The sequence below is a fragment of the Giraffa tippelskirchi genome, chromosome 1 (genome assembly GCF_054371585.1).
Source record: "Giraffa tippelskirchi isolate mGirTip1 chromosome 1, T2T-mGirTip1v1.2.pri, whole genome shotgun sequence".
Lineage (NCBI taxonomy): Eukaryota > Metazoa > Chordata > Mammalia > Artiodactyla > Giraffidae > Giraffa > Giraffa tippelskirchi.
Genome location: NC_137275.1, coordinates 93,134,607 through 93,154,889, shown reverse-complemented (window position 1 = coordinate 93,154,889; position 20,283 = coordinate 93,134,607). Strand labels below are relative to the sequence as shown.

Sequence of the window (20,283 nt, the reverse complement as noted above, 5' to 3'; positions counted from 1 at the left end):
TAGGCAGAGGAGGAGGAAAGGCCATGGCAAGGCAAACTTAGAAAAATAAAAGGCGAGTTAGAAGAAGGAACAAGAATGGGGAGGGGAAGTGGGCAGCAGAGCAGGAAGGGAGCGAGTTAGCCTGGGGCAAGAGTGGGGGTGGGGGTGGCGACTGAGTGGCTAGCCCAGGCACTTGCCAGAGGGGCACCGGGCGGAGGAGGGGAGGAGGAGGGCGGGGCTTGGCGAAGGGCAAAGGCAGGGCAAGACTTAAAAGGGAGATGACCCTAGCTGGTTGACACCGACCTCGACCTCCGACGCCCAGGGCCAGGGGACCCAACGCTGGAAAACAGGGAAGGGCCGCAGCTGAGGCAGCCCGCGGGCTCCGGACGCGGGCGCGGGGACTGGAGAGGGGAGACCTCTGGGAGCGCCCGGCACCCTGCCACCATGTGCGAGCTGTACAGCAAGCAAGACACCCTGGCGCTGAGGAGAAAGCACATCGGGTAAGGGCTCCCCAGCCCAGAAGAGCGGCGCAGAGAGTGGGAATCACCAGGTCACCAACGCAGGGAGCGGAGGGCTGCAGCGGGGCCGGGAGCTGGCTAGCTGGGGTCCCGCGTGGTGCGGGACCTGCCACTTGCCCACCGCACCTGTGTGCACGCACCGCCGCCCGCCCCGAGCGCTCCGCCGCGCCCGCGCCCAAGGGGGCTCCCTTGCAGCCGGGTCCCGGGTGATCCCCGCGCTCTGCAGCCCGCGGAGAGGGTGAGGGCTGCGGGCCGGCTGGGGAAATTGACCGTGAGGGTTGATAGCCACTGAAGAACACCGTTCCAGGGATGGGCTCTGGAAGGGAGAAGGGTAGTTCTCCGCCACTCCCACCTGCTGGAAAGTTTTCCTTAACTATGAACTCTGAAGTCTTTTTGACGATGGCTATGAAAACTCATTCTGACAACTTTTGTTGAAAGCGAATTCTTTCTTCTTGCATGCTTGGTTAAGAAGTTAAAGGTTAATCTAGCCAGTGGAGGCGAGGGGTGGGGTGAGGGGGTGGGAAAGCGTTGACACTTTTTAAACGGTAAGAGTAAGGACTCACCTTGGTCTCCCCAGATGTGCCCGCACTACAACGTAAAGATGCAGGGTTCTCTCGGGTCTATTTTCGTTTTGCTCACATTAATAGTATAAACAACTTGGTGAGTGAGCATACAGGACCCATACTTAAGTCAGACCTGGGCTCTGGTCCTAGTAGAGTGTCAAGTTACCTTGTGACCTCTGTCATATTAAATTCCTCTTCTATGAAAATCTGAGTGGCAAGGTGGGAAGTACATTAACAAAGAGGCAAGGTCAAGTCCACAGTTTTCAGCCCACATTCATAAGGAAGAATTTTTCTGGATTTTAACTTGTAGTTAATAAACTAACAACTGAATTTGAACCAATAAGAAATTCTCATTATTAGTTTCATTTTAGCTGATGACACTTAATCTTAGGCATTTTTAAAATTTGATTACTTATTCACAATAATTACAATACTTTCTAAACTATTGTGTATCAATTTAATACGTAACTATTTACCCTCTAAACTACCTCTAGTGCATCTGGGAACCGCTTTCTGTGCATGCAAAGCCACCAAAATAAAACTGTGTTGTGGGAGCTTTTCTAGTGGTCCAGCAATTAGGACCCCTTGCTTCAAATGCAGGGAACTTGGGTTCAATCCCTGGTTGGGGAGCTGCTTCTGCTACTGCTAAGTCACCTCAGTCGTGCCTGACTCTGTGTGACCCCATAGATGGCAGCCCAGCAGGCTCTGCCATCCCTGGGATTCTCCAGGCAAGAACACTGGAGTGGGTTGCCATTTCCTTCTCCAATGCATGAAAATGAAAAGTGAAAGTGAAGTCGCTCAGTCGTGTCCAACTCTTAGTGACCCCATGGACTGCAGCCTACAAGGCTCCTCCATCCATGGGATTTTCCAGGCAAGAGTACTGGAGTGGGGTTGGGGAACTAGGATCCCACATTTCCTCATGGTGTGACCAAAATAAAAGAAATAAATAAATATAAATAATAATAATATATTTTGATTAATTTCTAAACATCCATGGAGCCAAGATCAGCAATGTTTGTAATGTTTTCATGTTGCTAAAACTTGTACTCCAGACAGCTATGCAAGTAACCATAAATAGGAATGACATTTTATAAGGCTCAAAAGAGTGGGTTAAAGGGTTAGAATAATAATTGGATTGTATTATTTAAGAATGGAAAATCCATTTGCTGCAGAACAAGAACCAATTAAAAGACATGAAAATGATCTGTAAAATCTCCTGCACACTGTTTAATACTAAGTTATTTGTAGTAGCTTTTAGTGCTATTCATTTCTTTACAAGTAGGTTTGAGGGAGAGATTGGATGAGCAAGCAAGCTCTATTTTGGGCAATGGCATATGACAGTCTTCTTTTTTTTCTTCCAATTTTATTGGTATGTAATTGACATACAGCACTGTATTAAGTTTGAGTTTTGCAGCATAACGATTTGACTTACATCATGAAATGATTATCACAGTTAAGTTTGGTGAACATCCATCATCCCATTAATACAAAATTTAAGAAATAGAAAATCCCCTAGGATTTGCTTTCTTAACAACTTTCATATAAACCATACAGCAGTGTTATAATTAATCATGTTAAAGAGTAAGATGCCCTTATCATGTTGTACATATAAATTATATCCATAGTATTTATTTACCTTATAACTGGGAATTTGCACCTTTTGACTATATTCATCTGATTTCCCTGCCTCCCAACTCTTCCCAAGAAATGTAATCTCTTTTCTATATGAGTTTATTTTTGAAGTATAATTCACCTACAACACTATGTTAATTCCTACTATACAACATAGTAATTCAGTATTTCTATACATTTCAAAATGGTCACCGGGGTAAATCTAGTTGCAATCAAGACAAAAATCTTTCAAATTCTGGCTTTCTCTCTTATTGGCTTGAACCAAGCTTCTCAATTTTTCTGTGCCTGTTTCCTCACCTATAAAAGTGAGAATGATAATAACTCCTATTATATTATTGTTGGGAGGATTAAATCAGATAATATTTGTAATAGCTATCAGTTCTTAATACATAGGAAGGCTCAAAAAAAAAATTTTTTCCCCTAGTTGAACAAAATTTCCCAAAGGAAAATTAGTTATTGGTTTGTGTAATTAGAGCTGTCAGAGTTGATCCATGTGCCTCTAAAGAGTATTGTCAGATCGTGGCAAGTTTAATATAACAAGCATAAGAAATGTGAGCAATGTCATGGATGGGGGATTAAGGTAAAAGTTTCCAGGCTAATATGAAATGAAAAAAAAAAAGTATGTCACCTAGGTTGTATTTTCCCTTTCTTTTATGTAATCGTAATTTTCCACTCATCTTGACCTTGACTGAGAAGGGAAAACACTGAGCCGTCCGACCAGACCAAAGTGTTTCCTTTCATTATTTCTAGGCCTTCATGCAAAGTTTTCTTTGCTGCGGATCCCATCAAAATAGTGCGAGCCCAGCGGCAGTACATGTTTGATGAGAAAGGTGACCAGTACTTGGATTGCATCAACAACGTTGCCCATGGTAATGTGCTGTCTTTGTTGTGCCTTGAAGGATACCTTTATGGATTAAGGCAGCCTTGGCACCGTTAATATTTGTCCCAGGATTTGCAGCGGCTGCAGTTCCTCGGCTGAACAGGGCCCTTAGTCCTAGGCTGGGAAAAGCTAGAACAAAATGTGGGAGAGGAACAGGATCAACTTTTCCTTTGTTTTTTTTTTTTGCTTCAGAATCTGCCTCACTTCCCAGGCATTTCGAATTGTAACTCATTTTGAGGACTTTTGTCTTCTAAATTTTAGTGGGACACTGCCACCCAGAAGTGGTCAAAGCTGCCCAGAAACAGATGGAACTACTAAATACAAATTCTCGATTCCTCCACGACAACATGGTTGAGTATGCCAAGCGCCTCTCAGCAACTCTGCCGGACAGACTCTCTGTTTGCTATTTTACAAATTCAGGGTAGGTTTCAAGGTTTTTCCAGCCATCCCCATTCCCATGAATCTCCTTGTTTCCTCTCTCACACGTCTTTTCTATTTTGATTGCTAGTGGAGCTGGAATGTCTAAACAGGTTTCCTGAGATTCTTACTAATGACCCTGCATGGGGGACCTGATCTCCTGGTTCTTTCACTTGGGCCCACCAGCTCCTTGTAGATAAGATACCTGACATCATGTTCCAAGGCTCTTGAAGCAGCCTGTAACCACAGTCCCATGATTAACATGTGCGTGTCACTCAAGACTTTTCATTACCACGTTTCTTTGGTGAAAGATGGGGAAGGTGCACCAGTAAGGATCCCTAAACATTTCCCCAACACAAACACAAAGGAGGAAGGAATAAATTCAAGTGAATAGATATGTTACAACTTTTAAATTCCGTAAATTCAAATGATTATATCCCATTCTGTTGAATATTATGCAGACATTAAAAAGTATGTTTTGGTGGGAACCCCCAGGCAGCCCGGTGGTTAGAACTTCAAGCTTCCACTTCAGAGAGCCTGGGTTCGATTCCTGGTCAGGGAACTAACATCCCACAAGCCGGGAAGCGCAGCCAAAAAAAAAAGTATGTTTTTGAAAATACATGTTTAAAGACAGGTGAAAAGCTCACCTATTGGGAGGAAAGCTGTCCATACAACACAAACTCTTATTTTTAAAATGATACATGTGTACATATATACTAAAACTATAAGAGATTCTGTGATTCCTTTTCTTCTTTCTGGCCATGCCTGAGGCTTGTGGAATCTTAGTTCCCTACCAGGAACTGAACCCAGCTCCCTGCAGTAGAAACTCGGAGTCCTAACCATTGGACTGCCAGGGGAGTTCCACCCTTCTCTTTTCAATGAGGTATTTTAAAACCCAATTTATAACCAGAAAATTGTTCTTTTTTTTCCTTTGTAAAGAATTAAGACATTTTAGGATCTAATTTGTTGTTTTAAAGCATTCTTGCCTTCAACGAATTAAATGGCATAGTATTTGACTTTCCCTTCCAAAGAATCCCGTGCTGTCAAAGAATGATTAGCCTTAAAGAACACTGTCTTCAAAGACTGAAGGTGACAGAGCCTGTAATAGTATTAATACAAAGAATAATCTTGAAGTTAAACAGGCTTCAGTCAACACTGGCTCTACCTCTTCTTAGCTGTGAGAACTTATTCTTGTTACTTAACCTCTCTGAGGCTTCGGCCATTAAAAAGATGACAATACTTGCCTTGAAGAGTAGTTATGAGAATCAATATAAGTAAAACAGTATAATACTTAGCAAATGATAAACATTCCACAAATGATTATTTTTCCACCTGTGTCTGAATAGTATATCTAGACTCTCTACACCAGATAGAAGAATTATGATCTTCGTTTTTTAAAGTCTCGTTTATCTATCAATCTATTTATTTTTGGCTGTGCTGGGTCTTCATTGCCACTTGGACTTTCTCTAGTTGAAGCGCGCAGGGGCTCCTCTCTAGTTGTGGTCTGTGGGCTTCTCATTGTGGTGACTTCTCTCGTTGCATAGCATGAGCTCTAGGTACACAGGCTTCAGTAGTTGCAGCAAGTAGGCTCAGTAGTTGTGGCCCATGGGCTTAGTTGCTCCGTAGCATGTGGGATCCTCCCAGGCCAGGGGTTGAACCCCTGTCTCCTGTATCGGCAGGAGGATTCTTTACCACTGAGCCAACAGGGAAACCCTGATCTTCATTTTACAGATAAGAAACTAATCAAGTATTAGGCCAGCACAACACAGTTCAGTGGCCCTCCGGTGAGTGGGACCTTAGACTCCAATTTCTCCCACTGAGATCACACTTACTGTAGGTTTCTTGGGCTCCTCAAAGTTAGTCACCTATAATGTGGCTGAATTGGGCCAGAGTTTGAAATAAGCAGAATATCCTTAATTTGTGCTGAGTTTCCTCATGCGTCTCATTCTTCTTTGAAGACATAACTTAGGAGGATGACGTGAGATGGCTGGCTGCGGTAGATTGAGGGGAAAGAGAGGACCTCAACTTATTTATTTATACAGTTCTGTGTAGTTGAAGTCCTCACCTTTGAAAATAGCATTTCAAAAGATTTTAAAAGTGCTTATGTCACATTGTTCCTTTCTCTCTGCTATCTTAATAGATCAGAAGCCAATGACTTAGCCTTACGCTTGGCTCGGCAGTTCAGAGGCCACCAAGATGTGATCACTCTTGACCAGTAAGTCTTGGACACGAAACTTCTCAGCAGGAAAGTCCTTCAAAGATGAAAACAGATTGATCCTATCTACACTAATACCAGAAGTATGTACAGAGGAGGCTGGATGGATGGCACAAGGATTTTTTCTTTTATCATTATGTATAAGATTTCAAGGCCAACTCAGGCCTAGAGAACACTTAATTCTTTCCAAGCACCTGGAGGCTCCTTTGGGTCATATGGTCATGGTCTCATGGGCTTTGTATGAATTAGAATTTACTTTCACACATTAATTATTTATTGAGCCACTGCAATGTGATTAGCCACTGTAATTAATTTAAAAGACAGTAATTTCAAGCAAATTTTAATGACTATAAGCAGCCAAGTTAAAAAAAATGGTTTGTTTTTTTTTTACAGCATGCAAGATCTTAGTTCCCCCACCAGAAATCAAACCCAGACTCCCTGCATTGGGAGCAGAAGTCTTACCCACTGGACCACCAGAGAAGTCCCAAATTCATTACAATTTGAACAAGAAAGTTGACAACTTTTATCTTAACTGAGATTTTTAAAAAATTGTTTCTGCCTCCCCACACCACTAATCTCACACACAGAGGGTTGAACTGAACATGCGCCTCATTTCTTGCCCATCTATAGGCTTCTCTTGTTTTATGTGTTGGCTGATGTATTCATTCTCTATTGCTGCTGTAGCAAATTATCACAAACATAGTGGTTTAAGCAACATGAGTTTATTCTGTTACAGTTCTGGAGGTCAGATGTCCAAAGTGGGCCTCACTGGGCTAAAAGTTAGGTGGCAGTAGGGCTGCAATCCTAGAGACTCTAGGGAAAAATGTGTTGCCTTGCCTCCAGCTCCTAGAGGCTGCCTGCCTTCCTTGGCTTTGGGTCCCTTCATTCACCTTCAGAGCCAGCCATGCCATCACTCCAGCCTCTGCTCCCATCACATCCCTGTCTCTGACCACCAACCCCCTGCCACCTTCTTTCACTTATAAAGACTCTTGTAATAACACTGGACCCTCCAGGATTATCATTCCATTTCATGATGCTTAATCACATCTGCAAGGTCCCCTTTGCCATGTAACATATTCTCAGGTTCTGAGGATTAGAACGTGGGCATCTTTGGCGAGGGGAGGCATGATGCTGCCTATCACAGAATGGACACTGTGACTGCCCTCTATGCCCAGCTACCACAGGCAGCACTGCGGTAAGCACCTTCAGACATGTGCCTTCAGGACCTTTCTGAGGATCTCTCAGGAATAAGCACCCAGAAACAGGATTGCTGGGCCATAGAAGTACTGTAAACATTATTGATTTGACTAAATGCTGCCAGGTCAGTCTCCAGAGTGGTTGCAACACTCTACCCACTGCATGAAATGTTCCATTTCCCCATATCCTGGGCAAAACCTGAGAGTATTGTGCATTTTTTTCCTTTACTTGTTGCTGGTCTAATAAGTATAAGATAATATCAATGTTGTTTTTATTTACAATTTTCTAATTATGAGATTGAGTATCTCTTCAGAAACTTATTATACATTTGTGACTGCCCTTCTGAGAATTAGCTTCACTGGTGGCTCAGATGGTAAAGAATCTGCCTGCAATGAGAGAGGCCCAGATTCTTTCCCTGGATTGGGAAGATCCCTTGGAGAAAGAAATGGCAACCCACTAAAGTATTCTTGCCTGGAGAATCTCATGGACAGAGGAGTCTGGCGGGCTACAGTCCATGGGGTTGCAGAGAGTCAGACACAACTAAGCAGCTGACCCACTTTTTTTCTGAGAATTATCTGCTTATATTCCTTACCCAGTTTTTCTGCTGGGATTCCCATCCTTGTTTTTGTGGCTGCATGCATAGACTGGATCAGAGGATCTCAGCCTAGACTGTGTTTTAGAAATACCTGGGGAGATGTTCTTTTTATAGTGCCTGTGCCCAGGCCCCACCCCAGACCAGTTAAAGAGAGTCTCTAGAGGCAGAGTCCAGGAAACCAAGTTTCCTAAGTAATTCTTATATGCAAACAGACCATTTTGGAAGTTAACCTCTTTTATTTGACACATTACAAATATTTTTTCCCAATCTATCACCTGCCTTTTGACTTTGTCCATGGCAGCATCCATCGACCCAAAAAATTTTGATTGAATCAAATAGTTTGCATTTTCATCCTATGGTTTGGTTTTCTAAGTTTTGTTAAAATCTTTCCCCTATATATACCCATCACCATCCCTCAGATCACAAAGATGCTCTTCATTTTCTTCTATGTTTGTAACTGCGCCTCAATTAACTCCACCTAGAGGCCACTGTTGCCATTTACGAATGGCTGAGCTTGCTTCTGTCCCAGTCATAATTTTGTTCTTATTCCAACACCATACTAATTCCATTGCTATTGCTTTGTAGGATGTTTTAATCTATGGTAGAGGAAATACTCCCTCTTTGCTTTATCTATTCATGAGCCTTTTATAATTTCCAGAGAGAGACAGAGCCTGTTATGTGCTGGCACGGAAAGAGAGATATCAACATTTGATCTGCTGTGTGTGTGCATGTGCTCAGACGCTTAGTCGTGTCTGACTCTTTGCAACCCCATGGGGATTCTGCAGACAAGAATACCGGAGTGGGTTGCCATTTCCTCCTCCAGGGGATCTTCTCAACCCAGGGATCAAACCCCTGTCTCTTGTGCCTCCTGCATTAACAGGCAGATTCTTCACCACTAGCACCACCTGGGAAGCCCTTATAATTTCCAGTCTCCTGATTATATATATCTGGGAAGAAAAAAACATTAAGGGGAATATCATAGCCACCTGTATTTTAAGTGAAAGAAAGGAATCTCACAACCTTAGGAAGAACTAAGGTTGATCACCTCTCAAACCTTAGTTCTTTTTGAAAAAACCTCTTATTCCCTACCAACTTGCATTTGTTCCAAATGTGCTATTGGACATCCTTTAGAAACCATCCTAAGCAGAAACACTGCCCGTTTTATGATATAAATTTGTTTTTAAAATTTATTAGAATATAACTATAAAATACATTTAAAGAATACATCATCTGATATTTCTCATGAAGCTATAGAAAATAATATTTTACACTTAATCTAATTTAGCAGAGCTAATACAATCCAAAGAAATTAAGTTTTTTCTGGCTAAAAACTGCCTACAAGGATACATAGTTGGCTTTCTATGTGTTTTATTGCCTGAATCAGGAGAGCTGGACAAATTAATGGCCAGTCCTACCATGAAAAATTGGATTCCATATAGTCAAATCTGGCACAAATGTTGAGATTCTCCCTGGATGATACGCAATACTATTTTTCATATCCTGGAAGAGCATCCTTCTCTGAATGATGGTGGTTACTGTTCCTTTTTGTTTCAGTGCTTACCATGGTCACCTATCATCTTTAATTGAGATCAGTCCATATAAATTTCAGAAGGGCAAAGATGTCAAGAAAGAATTTGTGCATGTGGTAAGTATCTTAGAATTCAAGAATCAGAATGTTACTACTGGAAGAGTGCCCAGTGATAATCCAGACCAATCTTTGCATTGAAATGAAACCATGAAAAAGGAAACTAAGATATAGAGATGTTATATGACTTGCTAAAAGTCAGAGAGCTAGTTAATGACAAGATACGGGTTCAAATCCATTGATGAGGACCCGACAAATCAGTATAGTGGTAGTGACAGCTGTTAGCCACAGCTCTTATTCTATTTTTCTTGCCCCTTGATCTTCAATTACTTTTTCTATCACTGAAGCTGATTTGAAACTCAGAGTTGCATCAGATGTGTATGACTGTCTTAAAATTACTCTATGCTAAATTATTCTGTAAATTTATTAAGTCAAATAAATATTAAATGAAAGAAAATAAAGAAACCAAGTTGTTGAAGCAGTAAAACTCATTTGGCTTGATTAAGGACCAGTGGACGTTTTTAAGAGAATCATGAATACATTCTTTCAAAATTTTAAGATCTGAAATTACTGCTAAAGCACTCTGGCTTTCTGAATGATTAAAATTCGCAATATAGTTGGTAAGTGCTGGTTTATTTTCTTCTTCTTTTTAAAAAATGTTTCTTGACCTCACCAGATAGCACATAGGATCTTAGTTCCCCTACCAGAGATCAAACCCACACCTCCTGCTTTGGAAGCTCAGAGTCTTAACCACTGAACCACCAGGGACGTCCCTATTTTTGACATAGAATAGTTAATACAATTTCCATTCATCGAAATTTTCAAATGACATAGTCTCATTTGTTATTTGAATTTGCCCCTTACGTGATCAGGGATGCAATTTTGACTTCCAAGGGCCTAGAAGTAAATCCAAGTCCCTGTTCACAATGCAAAGATTTCAAGTGTCACAGAATTCAGAAATGTCAAGGAAAAAGAGCAAAAGAACCTAGAGTCACGTAAATCCATAGGTCACCTTTCTATTGACCTGTGGGGAAATACCCTTTCTTAAAAGCTCATTTGTACAGGAGGAAAGTCACGAGAAACTATTATCTCTTGATGTTTTCAGGCACCAGCTCCAGATACATACAGAGGAAAATATAGAGAAGACCATACAGACCCAGCCAGTGCTTATGCAGATGAAGTGAAGAAAATTATTGACGAAGCTCATAACAGCGGAAGGAAGGTTTGTATTTACAGCTTTGGAAACACATTAACATCTTTCATAAAATAGATTGAAATCCTCATGATACACTAGAGAGGTGGAAAAGGATTAGACGGCAAATCCTTTCTGTTCTTCTCTGGTTACATTTTCACTTAGTTCATATATCAAAAAATGCATTATTGTAGTCATGCCTCTAAGACTATTTTTATTTATCCTGGAAATGTAATTATTGTACCTGTTTCAGGACTGGTGGTCTAATTCTAACCTTCCCAGTGGGATGCAGACTCTGGTGCAAAGGGATAGGAGGAGAGAATTAAGAAAGGTGATAGCCCATGGACAGAACCTTCCAAATGAGAGTAACATGAGGGGCTAACATAAGGTGAAGGGAGGGGAAGAGGCAGGGTAGCCCCAGGGCCTCAGGATCAATCCAGGCTCCTGGACCCTAGGAGCCTTGGCTTTCCCTAGAACTGGTTCAGCTTTCCTGAAGGTGCTGAGCCAGGCAGGAAAATGCTCTTCCAATCTGTGTCCGCACTTTTTTTTTAAAATCTTCAGTGAATTTATTACAATATTTCTCCCATTTCATGTTTTGGTGTTTTATTTTGTTTTGTTTGGCTGAAAAGCATATGGAATCTTAGCTCCCTCCCTGGGGATCGAACCCTCACTCCCTGTATTGGAAGGTGAAGTCCCAACCACTGGACTGCCAGGGACATCCCTGGGTCTGCACTTCTAAAACAAACCAGAATCCTACCGAGTAGGAAGAGCTTTTGTTTTCTCAGCCTTCACCCTACAGCTTAATGTTAAATTCTCAACCTCTGTAGAGGTTACTTACATGGAGTTTTAATGTGATCTGACATATGCTTTGCCGTTAAATTGATTTATGGCATTAGTATGGCAATTTAAAAAACTTTTTAATTGAGATAAAAATGAAGACTTTGTGTTTTCCAGTTCAAGTATTTTTATCTTAATGACTGGAGAGTCAATTGCCTTTCTTAGCTATTTTCTTCTTTTTCTTCCCAACCCATTCATTTTTCATATCTTAAAAGAGGTAGTCTGGAATAGAACCTTGGTTCCCTTGTTTGTTTGTTTTTAATTGAAGTATAGTTGATGGCTTGACTTCTTATCTCATACTATTTCCATGCTTTCTCTTAATTTAGTAATTTTTTTCTTCTCCTTTCTTAGCCTCTAGAACATTTCCTCTGCAGTTCTATTGTGAATTGCCTGTGTTGGTTAAGTTGTAAGCCTGGTTCAGGGCATGAACCAGAAGGAGAGCACAGTAACTAAGGTCTGTGACTGCAAGTCACCTTCTCACCTCCTTGGTGCAAATTCCAGACTCGGGCAGTCCTAATTCAACAAGTTGAGTAAATAGGCATTACAGTGATATGTTTGGAACCTGGGTAATTTTGTAGAGGCTCATATCAAAGACTGATCAAGATATCAGTCTTATTCAGTTGATCCTAATGCAAACACTGCATTTAAATTAATTATGGAGAGATGGAAGGCACCTTTTCCACCATTCCTAGTGGTAGTTTCATAAGAAACCTAAAATTTCAGAAACTAATGCTTCAGATCACTTGCTTTTCCAGCATGAACATCTTTTCTTTTTAATCAATTAGCCAATTTGCCTCTTGCCAGGGGTCCATTCCCAACCATGTTTAAATCACCCGCTCTATAAGAAGTCCTCTTTTTTAGGGGGTACGGGAGGGGGACCGAATGGACTTTGACCCATCTTCTCTTGTATAGATTGCTGCCTTTATTGCTGAATCCATGCAGAGTTGTGGCGGACAAATAATTCCTCCAGCAGGCTACTTCCAGAAAGTGGCAGAGTATGTACTTGGGCATCTTTGGTCAAACTGAAGGAACTGTGACAGTTCCGCAGGGTCATCTGGTTGTTGGCCAAGTATGGAAGTACTTCCCATTGTTGTTTAGTAGCTGAGTCATGTCAGACTTTTTTGCAACCAACTGTAGCCCACCAACCTCCTCTGTCCAAGGGATTTCCCAGGCAAGAATCCTGGAGTGGGTTGTCATTTCCTTCTCTAGGGGATCTGCCCGACCCAGGGCTCGAACTCAAGTCTCCTGCACTGGCAGGCAGATTCTTTACTGCTGAGCCACCAGGGACTAGATGGTAAATAGCCACTTGGGAGTTCCTGCTGCCCAGGACTCATGGAACTCCTCACCTTCCAAGATCCCAGCTAATAAAGGGTTTACACACAGTCTAGCTGGGGGTCCTTGAGGGCTCTGCCCCACTTTACCCACCTGGCATCCTCTCTGATTGATTGGTGTCCAGGCTTTACTGATTAGTGAAAAGTTGAAGATTAACTCTGCTAACATTATTTTTGTTCACTTTTTTTCTCTTGCCACTTAAAATACTGCAGTAGAGCTTACTTTAAGCAGCACAAACCCAAACAACATAGACTGTATCTTATCTGGAAATGACGTGATTACATTTCAAAGTCAATGACATCACAAAGATGTCATTGGAGATTTGAGCACTGAAATGTTTTTAACAAAGATTACAGACTTGAGGCTAACACCATTCTTTTTAAGTCCTCAATAATCCGTATCTTGAAGGGAGGACATGGGGGCTCTCAGTGACCTGAAGGCATCATGCTGCCCTTTTGCTTTTCAGATATGTCCATGGAGCAGGAGGTGTGTTTATAGCTGATGAAGTTCAAGTAGGCTTCGGCCGAGTTGGGAAACATTTCTGGAGTTTCCAAATGTTTGGCGAAGACTTCATTCCAGACATAGTCACAATGGGAAAACCAATGGGCAATGGGCACCCAATGGCATGTGTGGTAACAACCAAAGAAATTGCAGAAGCCTTCAGTGCCTCTGGGATGGAGTATTTCAACACGGTAAATTTTGACCTCCCACTTTAATGCTAAGAGGGAAAAATACTGTGTGTTCTTACATTTCTTTCCAATGTAATAAAGAATAAGTCTCACTGTTGCCAGCTAATGACCCCAGAACCGAAGCCAGACTTTGATCTAACCATATTTCATTCTATTTGGCACAATCCTCCTTGTATTTTTTCTTGTATCTTTCCCCTTCCTAAAATGTTCCTATTGATTGTTCCAGTGATAGATGGCTGCCCTGGTAAACTCTAGAGGTTATGACATTTCATTAACAGATGATATGATCTTTTTTTGTTTTGTATTGCATTTAAATTCCCAAAATACGTCTGAAGTGTTCAGATGATTCAGTATTATATATATTATATGGCTGTCATAGGAGATACTAACTAAATTTCTATCTTTGGGAAATTTTATTTCTTTGATTTTGCCCCCCAAAGTTATAAGATTCTCAAGTTTGGAAAGACTGTTACAGTTTGTGCAATATATGTAATAGGACTTGTTGCAGCTAAAAGTCAGAATCAAAATCTAGGAACATAAATTATTTGGAGAAAATGTCATTTTTTGGCTTTTTTTTTCACACAGATATTCAAGTGCTGCAATCCACATCCCTCTAACTAAACCACACTCTGAAATCCTTAATTCCAAACACAATATCTGTGTTTGGTTTGGATGAACTTACATTCCCCAATAGTCCTTCATACCAGTTATGTAGCATATATATAATTTAGAATTATATTCTCAATCCTGAATGAATAGAATCATGCTATATTCTAAACTTAAAAAGCTAATATCACAAGGGAAAATTTTATTGAAATTATACCTTTACGTGCTTAAATATGAGCCAGATTTCTCATAGATGAAGCAACAGCATGAATTCAACTAGTCTGTTTTCTCATTTATCTTTTTTCTGCAGTATGGAGGAAATCCAGTATCTTCTGCTGTTGGTTTGGCCGTCCTGGATGTAATAAAAAATGAAGACCTTCAAGGAAATGCCACAAGAGTAGGGAATTATCTTACTGAGTTACTGAATAAGCAGAAGACTAAACATACTTTGATAGGAGACATCAGGTAGTTTATCAAGGAATTGTAGTTATTCATATGTCCAAATGAATATTGGTGATAGTTTATCTTATAAATTTAAAATAAATTACACAAAACCAAATATAGAAAACACTGAAAAAACATTTTTCATTCAGAACCCAGATATATCACTATTAACTTTTGGGTATGCATCTTTCCTGACTTACACTTTTTTAAAAAAAATTAACCCAGGATATTTTCAACAGCTAGAAGATGGAAAGAAGAAACTTAAAGTAACTCTATATGATCTATGAAAAAATAAGTGAAATCTAAGAAACATCACTATTTTTCATATATGTATTTATCATCATTGATGTCATATGAAACTAAATAGTATAAGGTTGTTTTTAAGCCTTTTTTTTTTTTGGCAATTATGGGATGAAAAAAAAAACTAGATTACAAAAACTAACTTCAGAAACTAAGGAGTCCTGTGGGCACTGGATTGATATCATGGATTAATTAGAACCAGTAACAACTACTTTTGAAGAGACTCACATTCAGCCTCAAATCAAACTGAAGTTTGACGACTGTGTTAATTTTTTGTGACAATGTGGTGCTTGATAGAGTGTATGTCAAGTTACCTTTCTTTATCTCCCTCAGGGGTGTTGGCCTTTTTATTGGGATTGACTTAGTGAAGGACCATCAGCAAAGGACCCCCGCCACAGCAGAAGCTCAGCACATCATCTACAAGTAAACCACCCCTTACCTGTTTGGTATCTCAGCTTGAACGATGCCCACCCACTTGAATGTTTTTACTTCCTCTCTTCTACCTGAATAAGGAAAGTTTAAGACTCATGCAATTACAGACGTGACTTCTTACATGCATATACTAAATTGCTGTCTGTTTTCACATCATTCTGAAATCATCTTAGTTATTGCTTGTATGCACTTACATGTATTTCCTGCACTAATTAGGATGAAAGAAAAGCGAGTGCTTCTCAGTGCTGACGGACCTCATAGAAACGTGCTTAAAATAAAACCGCCTATGTGCTTCACTGAAGAAGATGCTGAGTTTATGGTGGAACAACTTGATGGTATTCTAACAGGTCTGTCCACAGATCTTTAAATAAGATGTCCCCCACACCTCCATCCTGGTCATACATGGCAGTGTGTCTTGCTGTCCATGGTAGAAGTGAAGGAGGGTGGAAATGACTGTATAAATTTATATTATCATTTATTTTCACTTTTAAAAAATAATTGCATGTCTTCATTGTACCACAAAGCACAGATGCTGCAGCATAAGAGTCTTTGAGCGTTATACTCTGAAAATACTTGAAATGTTGTTAATAAAACTTATAGGCTATAGGTTAACAGTTATTTGTTATGCCCTGACTCATTTGACTTTGCGCTTCACTTATTGCAATTTCATTTTTGAGAATTTGTTCATCATTCAGAATTATAGCCTGTCATAGGAATTAATCTTTTATTGGCCTCTATTAAATAATGAGGTTGGGCTTCCCAGGTGGTGCTAGTGGTTAAGAATACACCTGCCAATGCAGGAGACACAAGAGATGCGGGTTCTATCCCTGGGTTGGGAAGATCCCCTGAATTAGGAAGTGGCAATCACTCCAATATTCTTGCCTGGAGAATCCCCATGGACAGAGGAGCCTGGTGGGCTACCGTCCATGGGGTTGCAAAGAGTTGGACACAATTGAGTGACTGAGTATACACATTAAATAATTAGGTTAACTTATTTTTCTGTTATGAGCATAAGTTGAGATTAGCTAAGTAAGGGAGCAATGTAAAAGCATACTGAAAAACATAAAGCACTGTCAAATATTGGAGCTTTTAGTTATATTTTTAAGATTTTACTTCTCTGCTCCCTCTCAGTCTCTTGGGTTTGAGATAATGCTGATAAGCCAGGAATCAGTGCAGTATACAAAGTAGATCATTAATATTGGAAGCTGAGAGTCAGCCCCAAGTTATTTGTAATACAGTCACTGTCTTTGGACTAAGAGACACCCAAACCTGGCCAGCAGCCCTCACACACCTGTTTCCTCCGGTCCCTTGAAGGCCAGGTGGAACAGAATACAGGTTGGGACAAATGTCACTATCACTTAAAATTCAGCTCAGAGCTTGAACCTTTTTAGCAGTGAGGCTGGACAATTCTTTTGACAACGTGAATGAGGCAGAGCTAATGCAGGCTGAGTGCCACGCGTAATGGTGAAGTGCTACAAAAAAAGTTTAAGAACAGCGATTTTAATAGTGACACTTTTTAAACACATGGACCTCTCTATTTTTCTCTAGTAAGAGTATCCTTATAGTTACCAATATGGGTTTTTCGTTTTTCTTAAGGATTTTTTTAAATGTTTTATGTTTTCTTTATGTTTTATGTTTTTTTTTTCCATCTTATCTATTGTATCTTCCTTGATGAAGGTTTAGAAGAAGCCATTGGAGCTGAAACTGAGAGTGTGATCTCTAAGAATACTCCTTGCAGAACCAAGGTAAGAGTCACTTGCTTAATATTTAAGGGAAGAGTTTAAAATTGGGGAAATTTAAGAAAAAGGAATGCAAATGTTTTAAAATTGTACAATGACCTTTAGAATAAACCCACCTTTGCTAGAGTTGGCTTACTGCTGCAATTCTGAGTGCACAATTAAATTCCAAGGCAAGTGTTATGCCATTTGACATCTATCAAAGAACCATTTTTACAGGGTCATTCGCATGCTGAAAATAATAATAATAACCCTCAGGCTTGCAAAGAGGGCCTTCAAAATATATAGAGAGAGGATAGTAAATGTCCTGAACTCCTTCCTGTTTTTCTGAGTGATGCTTGACACTGCTTCGAAGTCCCACATCCCACTTCTTTATCAACAAAAGCTTCAGCAGTGTGACTTCAAAATGCCAAGGTTCGATCCTCCATTGAATTAAAGTAGAAACTTCGACTGGCAGCAGGGCCTGGGAACCATCTGGCACTGAGTGGCCTAGTTTCTGCATTTGATGTGCTGCCAGCCAAGGGCTTCCCCATTCTCTCCCCAAGCTCCCCAGGCTGTAAGAAATGGCTCCCTGGGTCAGGAAACAGAAAGGCAAAAACTTGAGAGGCTCTGCTGCATAATTTGTTATTTGTTTATGACTTTGATGCATAAAGGAACTCTCGGTACCGCGAGTCCGCCTACACATCCAGTGTAGTCAGAAAAGTCCTTTCCCTGAGTGAAAAACATGAGGCCCTTTGAATGATGCCAAATGATTTGCTAACAGGGTGCTTCTGTTTCTTGGTGCAACACAAGCTAGTGCTAGGGATCAGTTCCTCTCTGCTGTGTGAGAGTCGCATATAGAGTCTGGGACAGAATCACGGCTGTCTGGACCGAGCAAGTATTGGAAAGTGCTCAGACCCTCAGTCGTGTCCGACTCTTTTCGACCCCAAGGACTGTAGCCCGCCAGGCTCCTCTGTCCGTCGAATTCTTCTGGCAGGAATACTGGAGTGGGTTGCCATGCCCTCCTCCAGGGGATCTTACCAACCCAGAAATCAAACCTGTGTTTCTTTCGTCTCCTTCATTGGCAGGCGGATTCTTTACCACTAGCGCCACTATAAGCGTTGAAAAGAAGCTTATTGAAAAGGGACTCTCAAAAAAGGCGAGTTCCCCCACCAGAAATGCCACTGTGGAGTCAGCAAAGTTAGCATGCCTTTCTGAGTTTGGCGTGGACTCCCAGATTTTAGGTTGCCATCAGGTGTCTATGGGAGGTAGTAACCACAGTCACGGAGGAACTAACCTAACTCCCTCCCTAACACAGCATTCCTGTGTTGTGCTGTGTTGTGCTGTGCTTTCGTGTTCTCCCACATGCCGCGTTCCTGTGGAGTTAGCCCTGCGGAGGCTGGGCACGTTAGCGGTGGGCTGCCCTCTGGAGTTTGTACGCTTGTCTTACAGATGCCCAAGGAAGCACAGTCAGAATTGCTCAGAGACAGCAGCCTGGACCCCAGAGAAAATCCCAGCCGAAAGAGAAATGGATTGTGCACAGATTCACTGCTCAGCAAGAGGCTCAGGACGTGAGAAATGAGCATTTTACAAGATAAATGTCTGGAGTTATAGAGAATGAATGCATGAGTCCCCTCTGTTGAAGCTCTGTTGTACCCTCTGAAAGAAGTGTTCGCATTTACTCAGAGGCAAAAATAAAGTCGATGAGTCATAAGGTTAATCCAAGTGATAATCAAACCATGTCAAGACTATTAGCTCAGCATTTAGCCTATTAATTCCTTACTTGAGATTTCTGCAAGTACTTCGTTTATTCTACTCAATTTAAGCTTCAAATGAAATATTTATTAAGTTGACAGTTTTACTTCTCATATTTTAATCTTTGACATGACAGAGTAAAGTACAGTAGGTTCCTGAATTTTGGAGACTTAGTGCCTTAAAATATTGAATTCTTTAATGATTTAATTTATAAATATTTATGGCTATAATAAAATAAAAGATGATATGAACCAAAAAAAATTTTGACTAGAGAAGTATGTACTGTTCTTTCTCAGAGAATCATAGAGTTGGGTGGTAAAGGCAAAGCCATTTGGGGAAAAATCACATAGCAAATGTGAAGAAGGGGATGAATAATCTGGACTCCTATTGGGGAACTAGGTTAATCGTTATCCTCTGGGGATGAGGGCACAGGTGCAGAGGCCAGATAAGGAGCAGACCCAGAAACACTCCTAAACATGGAGCTGGAGCAGTAGCGAAGGCACCACACTCACCTCAGCTCTCAGACTGTCATCTTGGCAAGTCACTTACCTACTAAATGAGAAATTAACTTTTCGAGCAATCCTCTTCTCCTTCTCATCCATCTTATCACCCATGCACACACCCTGACACACAGAGATAACTTCAAGGATGTCTTCCTTAAATGTGCAGGTGCCATGAGACTTAGAGGCTTGTGTGAGTACTGACCTGGAAGAAATTTGACTTTTAGCCTTGACTTCTCATTATTTCTCAATTGCTCTCCTAACAGTTATTAAGCTTTGTGTGTTGGATTTTTTGGGGGGAAGCGTTGTTTGTTTTGGGGTTGTGCCTCATGGCTTGTGGGATCTTAACTGCCCAACCAGGAATTGAACTTGGGCCCTGGTAGTGTGGTAGTGAAAACACAGCGTACTAACCACTGGACAACCAGGGAATTCCCTGTGCATTGGTTTTTGTTGTATAAAGATGAGTTAAATAATTTTGCTATGGCCGTTTCATGATAGCTGAGAAAGATGTTGGGGGAAAAATTAAATGTAAGAAGCTTCTTTAATGAGTTCACCATAATCAAATGCTGTGAAAATGAAAGATCTCGTTGTTAAAATAGTTTTGACTCCTAAATGTATAATTGACTATGGGTCTGAGCTGGATTGCACTGAGATTGATTCCCAGGTGGAGAGGAGAGAGCATGAAGGTTTGTGCGGTTTGCTTCTACGAAACCAAGGTTAATTCCAAGACAGTTAGACCTTTTACAGCACAGGTCAGTACTTCTGGGAACACTCCTTGGGTGCTCAGAAAGTGCTTGTCTCCTTGAAAGAAACTGTTTCCATCTCTGCCACCTTGGCCACCCTGCTCTTGTGCCATTATGCCTATTGTGGGGGTGGCTAATGTCAAAGTGGCTGATGTCA

General features: G+C 41.0%; 1 protein-coding gene across 3 annotated transcripts; it reads left to right on the top strand.

The window, feature by feature from the left end:
* Positions 1-132: 132 nt before the first annotated feature.
* Positions 133-19,144, top strand: ETNPPL (ethanolamine-phosphate phospho-lyase). 3 transcript variants are annotated; one of them, XM_081556545.1, is made up of 13 exons: positions 133-479; positions 3,443-3,561; positions 3,834-3,993; positions 6,130-6,204; positions 9,551-9,641; positions 10,687-10,803; positions 12,523-12,605; positions 13,409-13,634; positions 14,548-14,702; positions 15,315-15,404; positions 15,630-15,760; positions 17,091-17,158; positions 18,581-19,144. In XM_081556545.1, exons 1-13 carry the CDS (start codon positions 424-426, stop codon positions 18,701-18,703), a joined length of 1,494 nt encoding a protein of 497 aa, XP_081412671.1. In that variant the 5' UTR covers positions 133-423; the 3' UTR covers positions 18,704-19,144. The 3 variants fall into 3 exon arrangements, with proteins under 3 accessions (XP_081412671.1, XP_081412833.1, XP_081412768.1); XM_081556642.1 differs by having other exon boundaries at positions 260-479; positions 3,852-3,993; XM_081556707.1 differs by lacking the exons at positions 3,443-3,561; positions 3,834-3,993 and having other exon boundaries at positions 252-479.
* Positions 19,145-20,283: the final 1,139 nt, after the last annotated feature.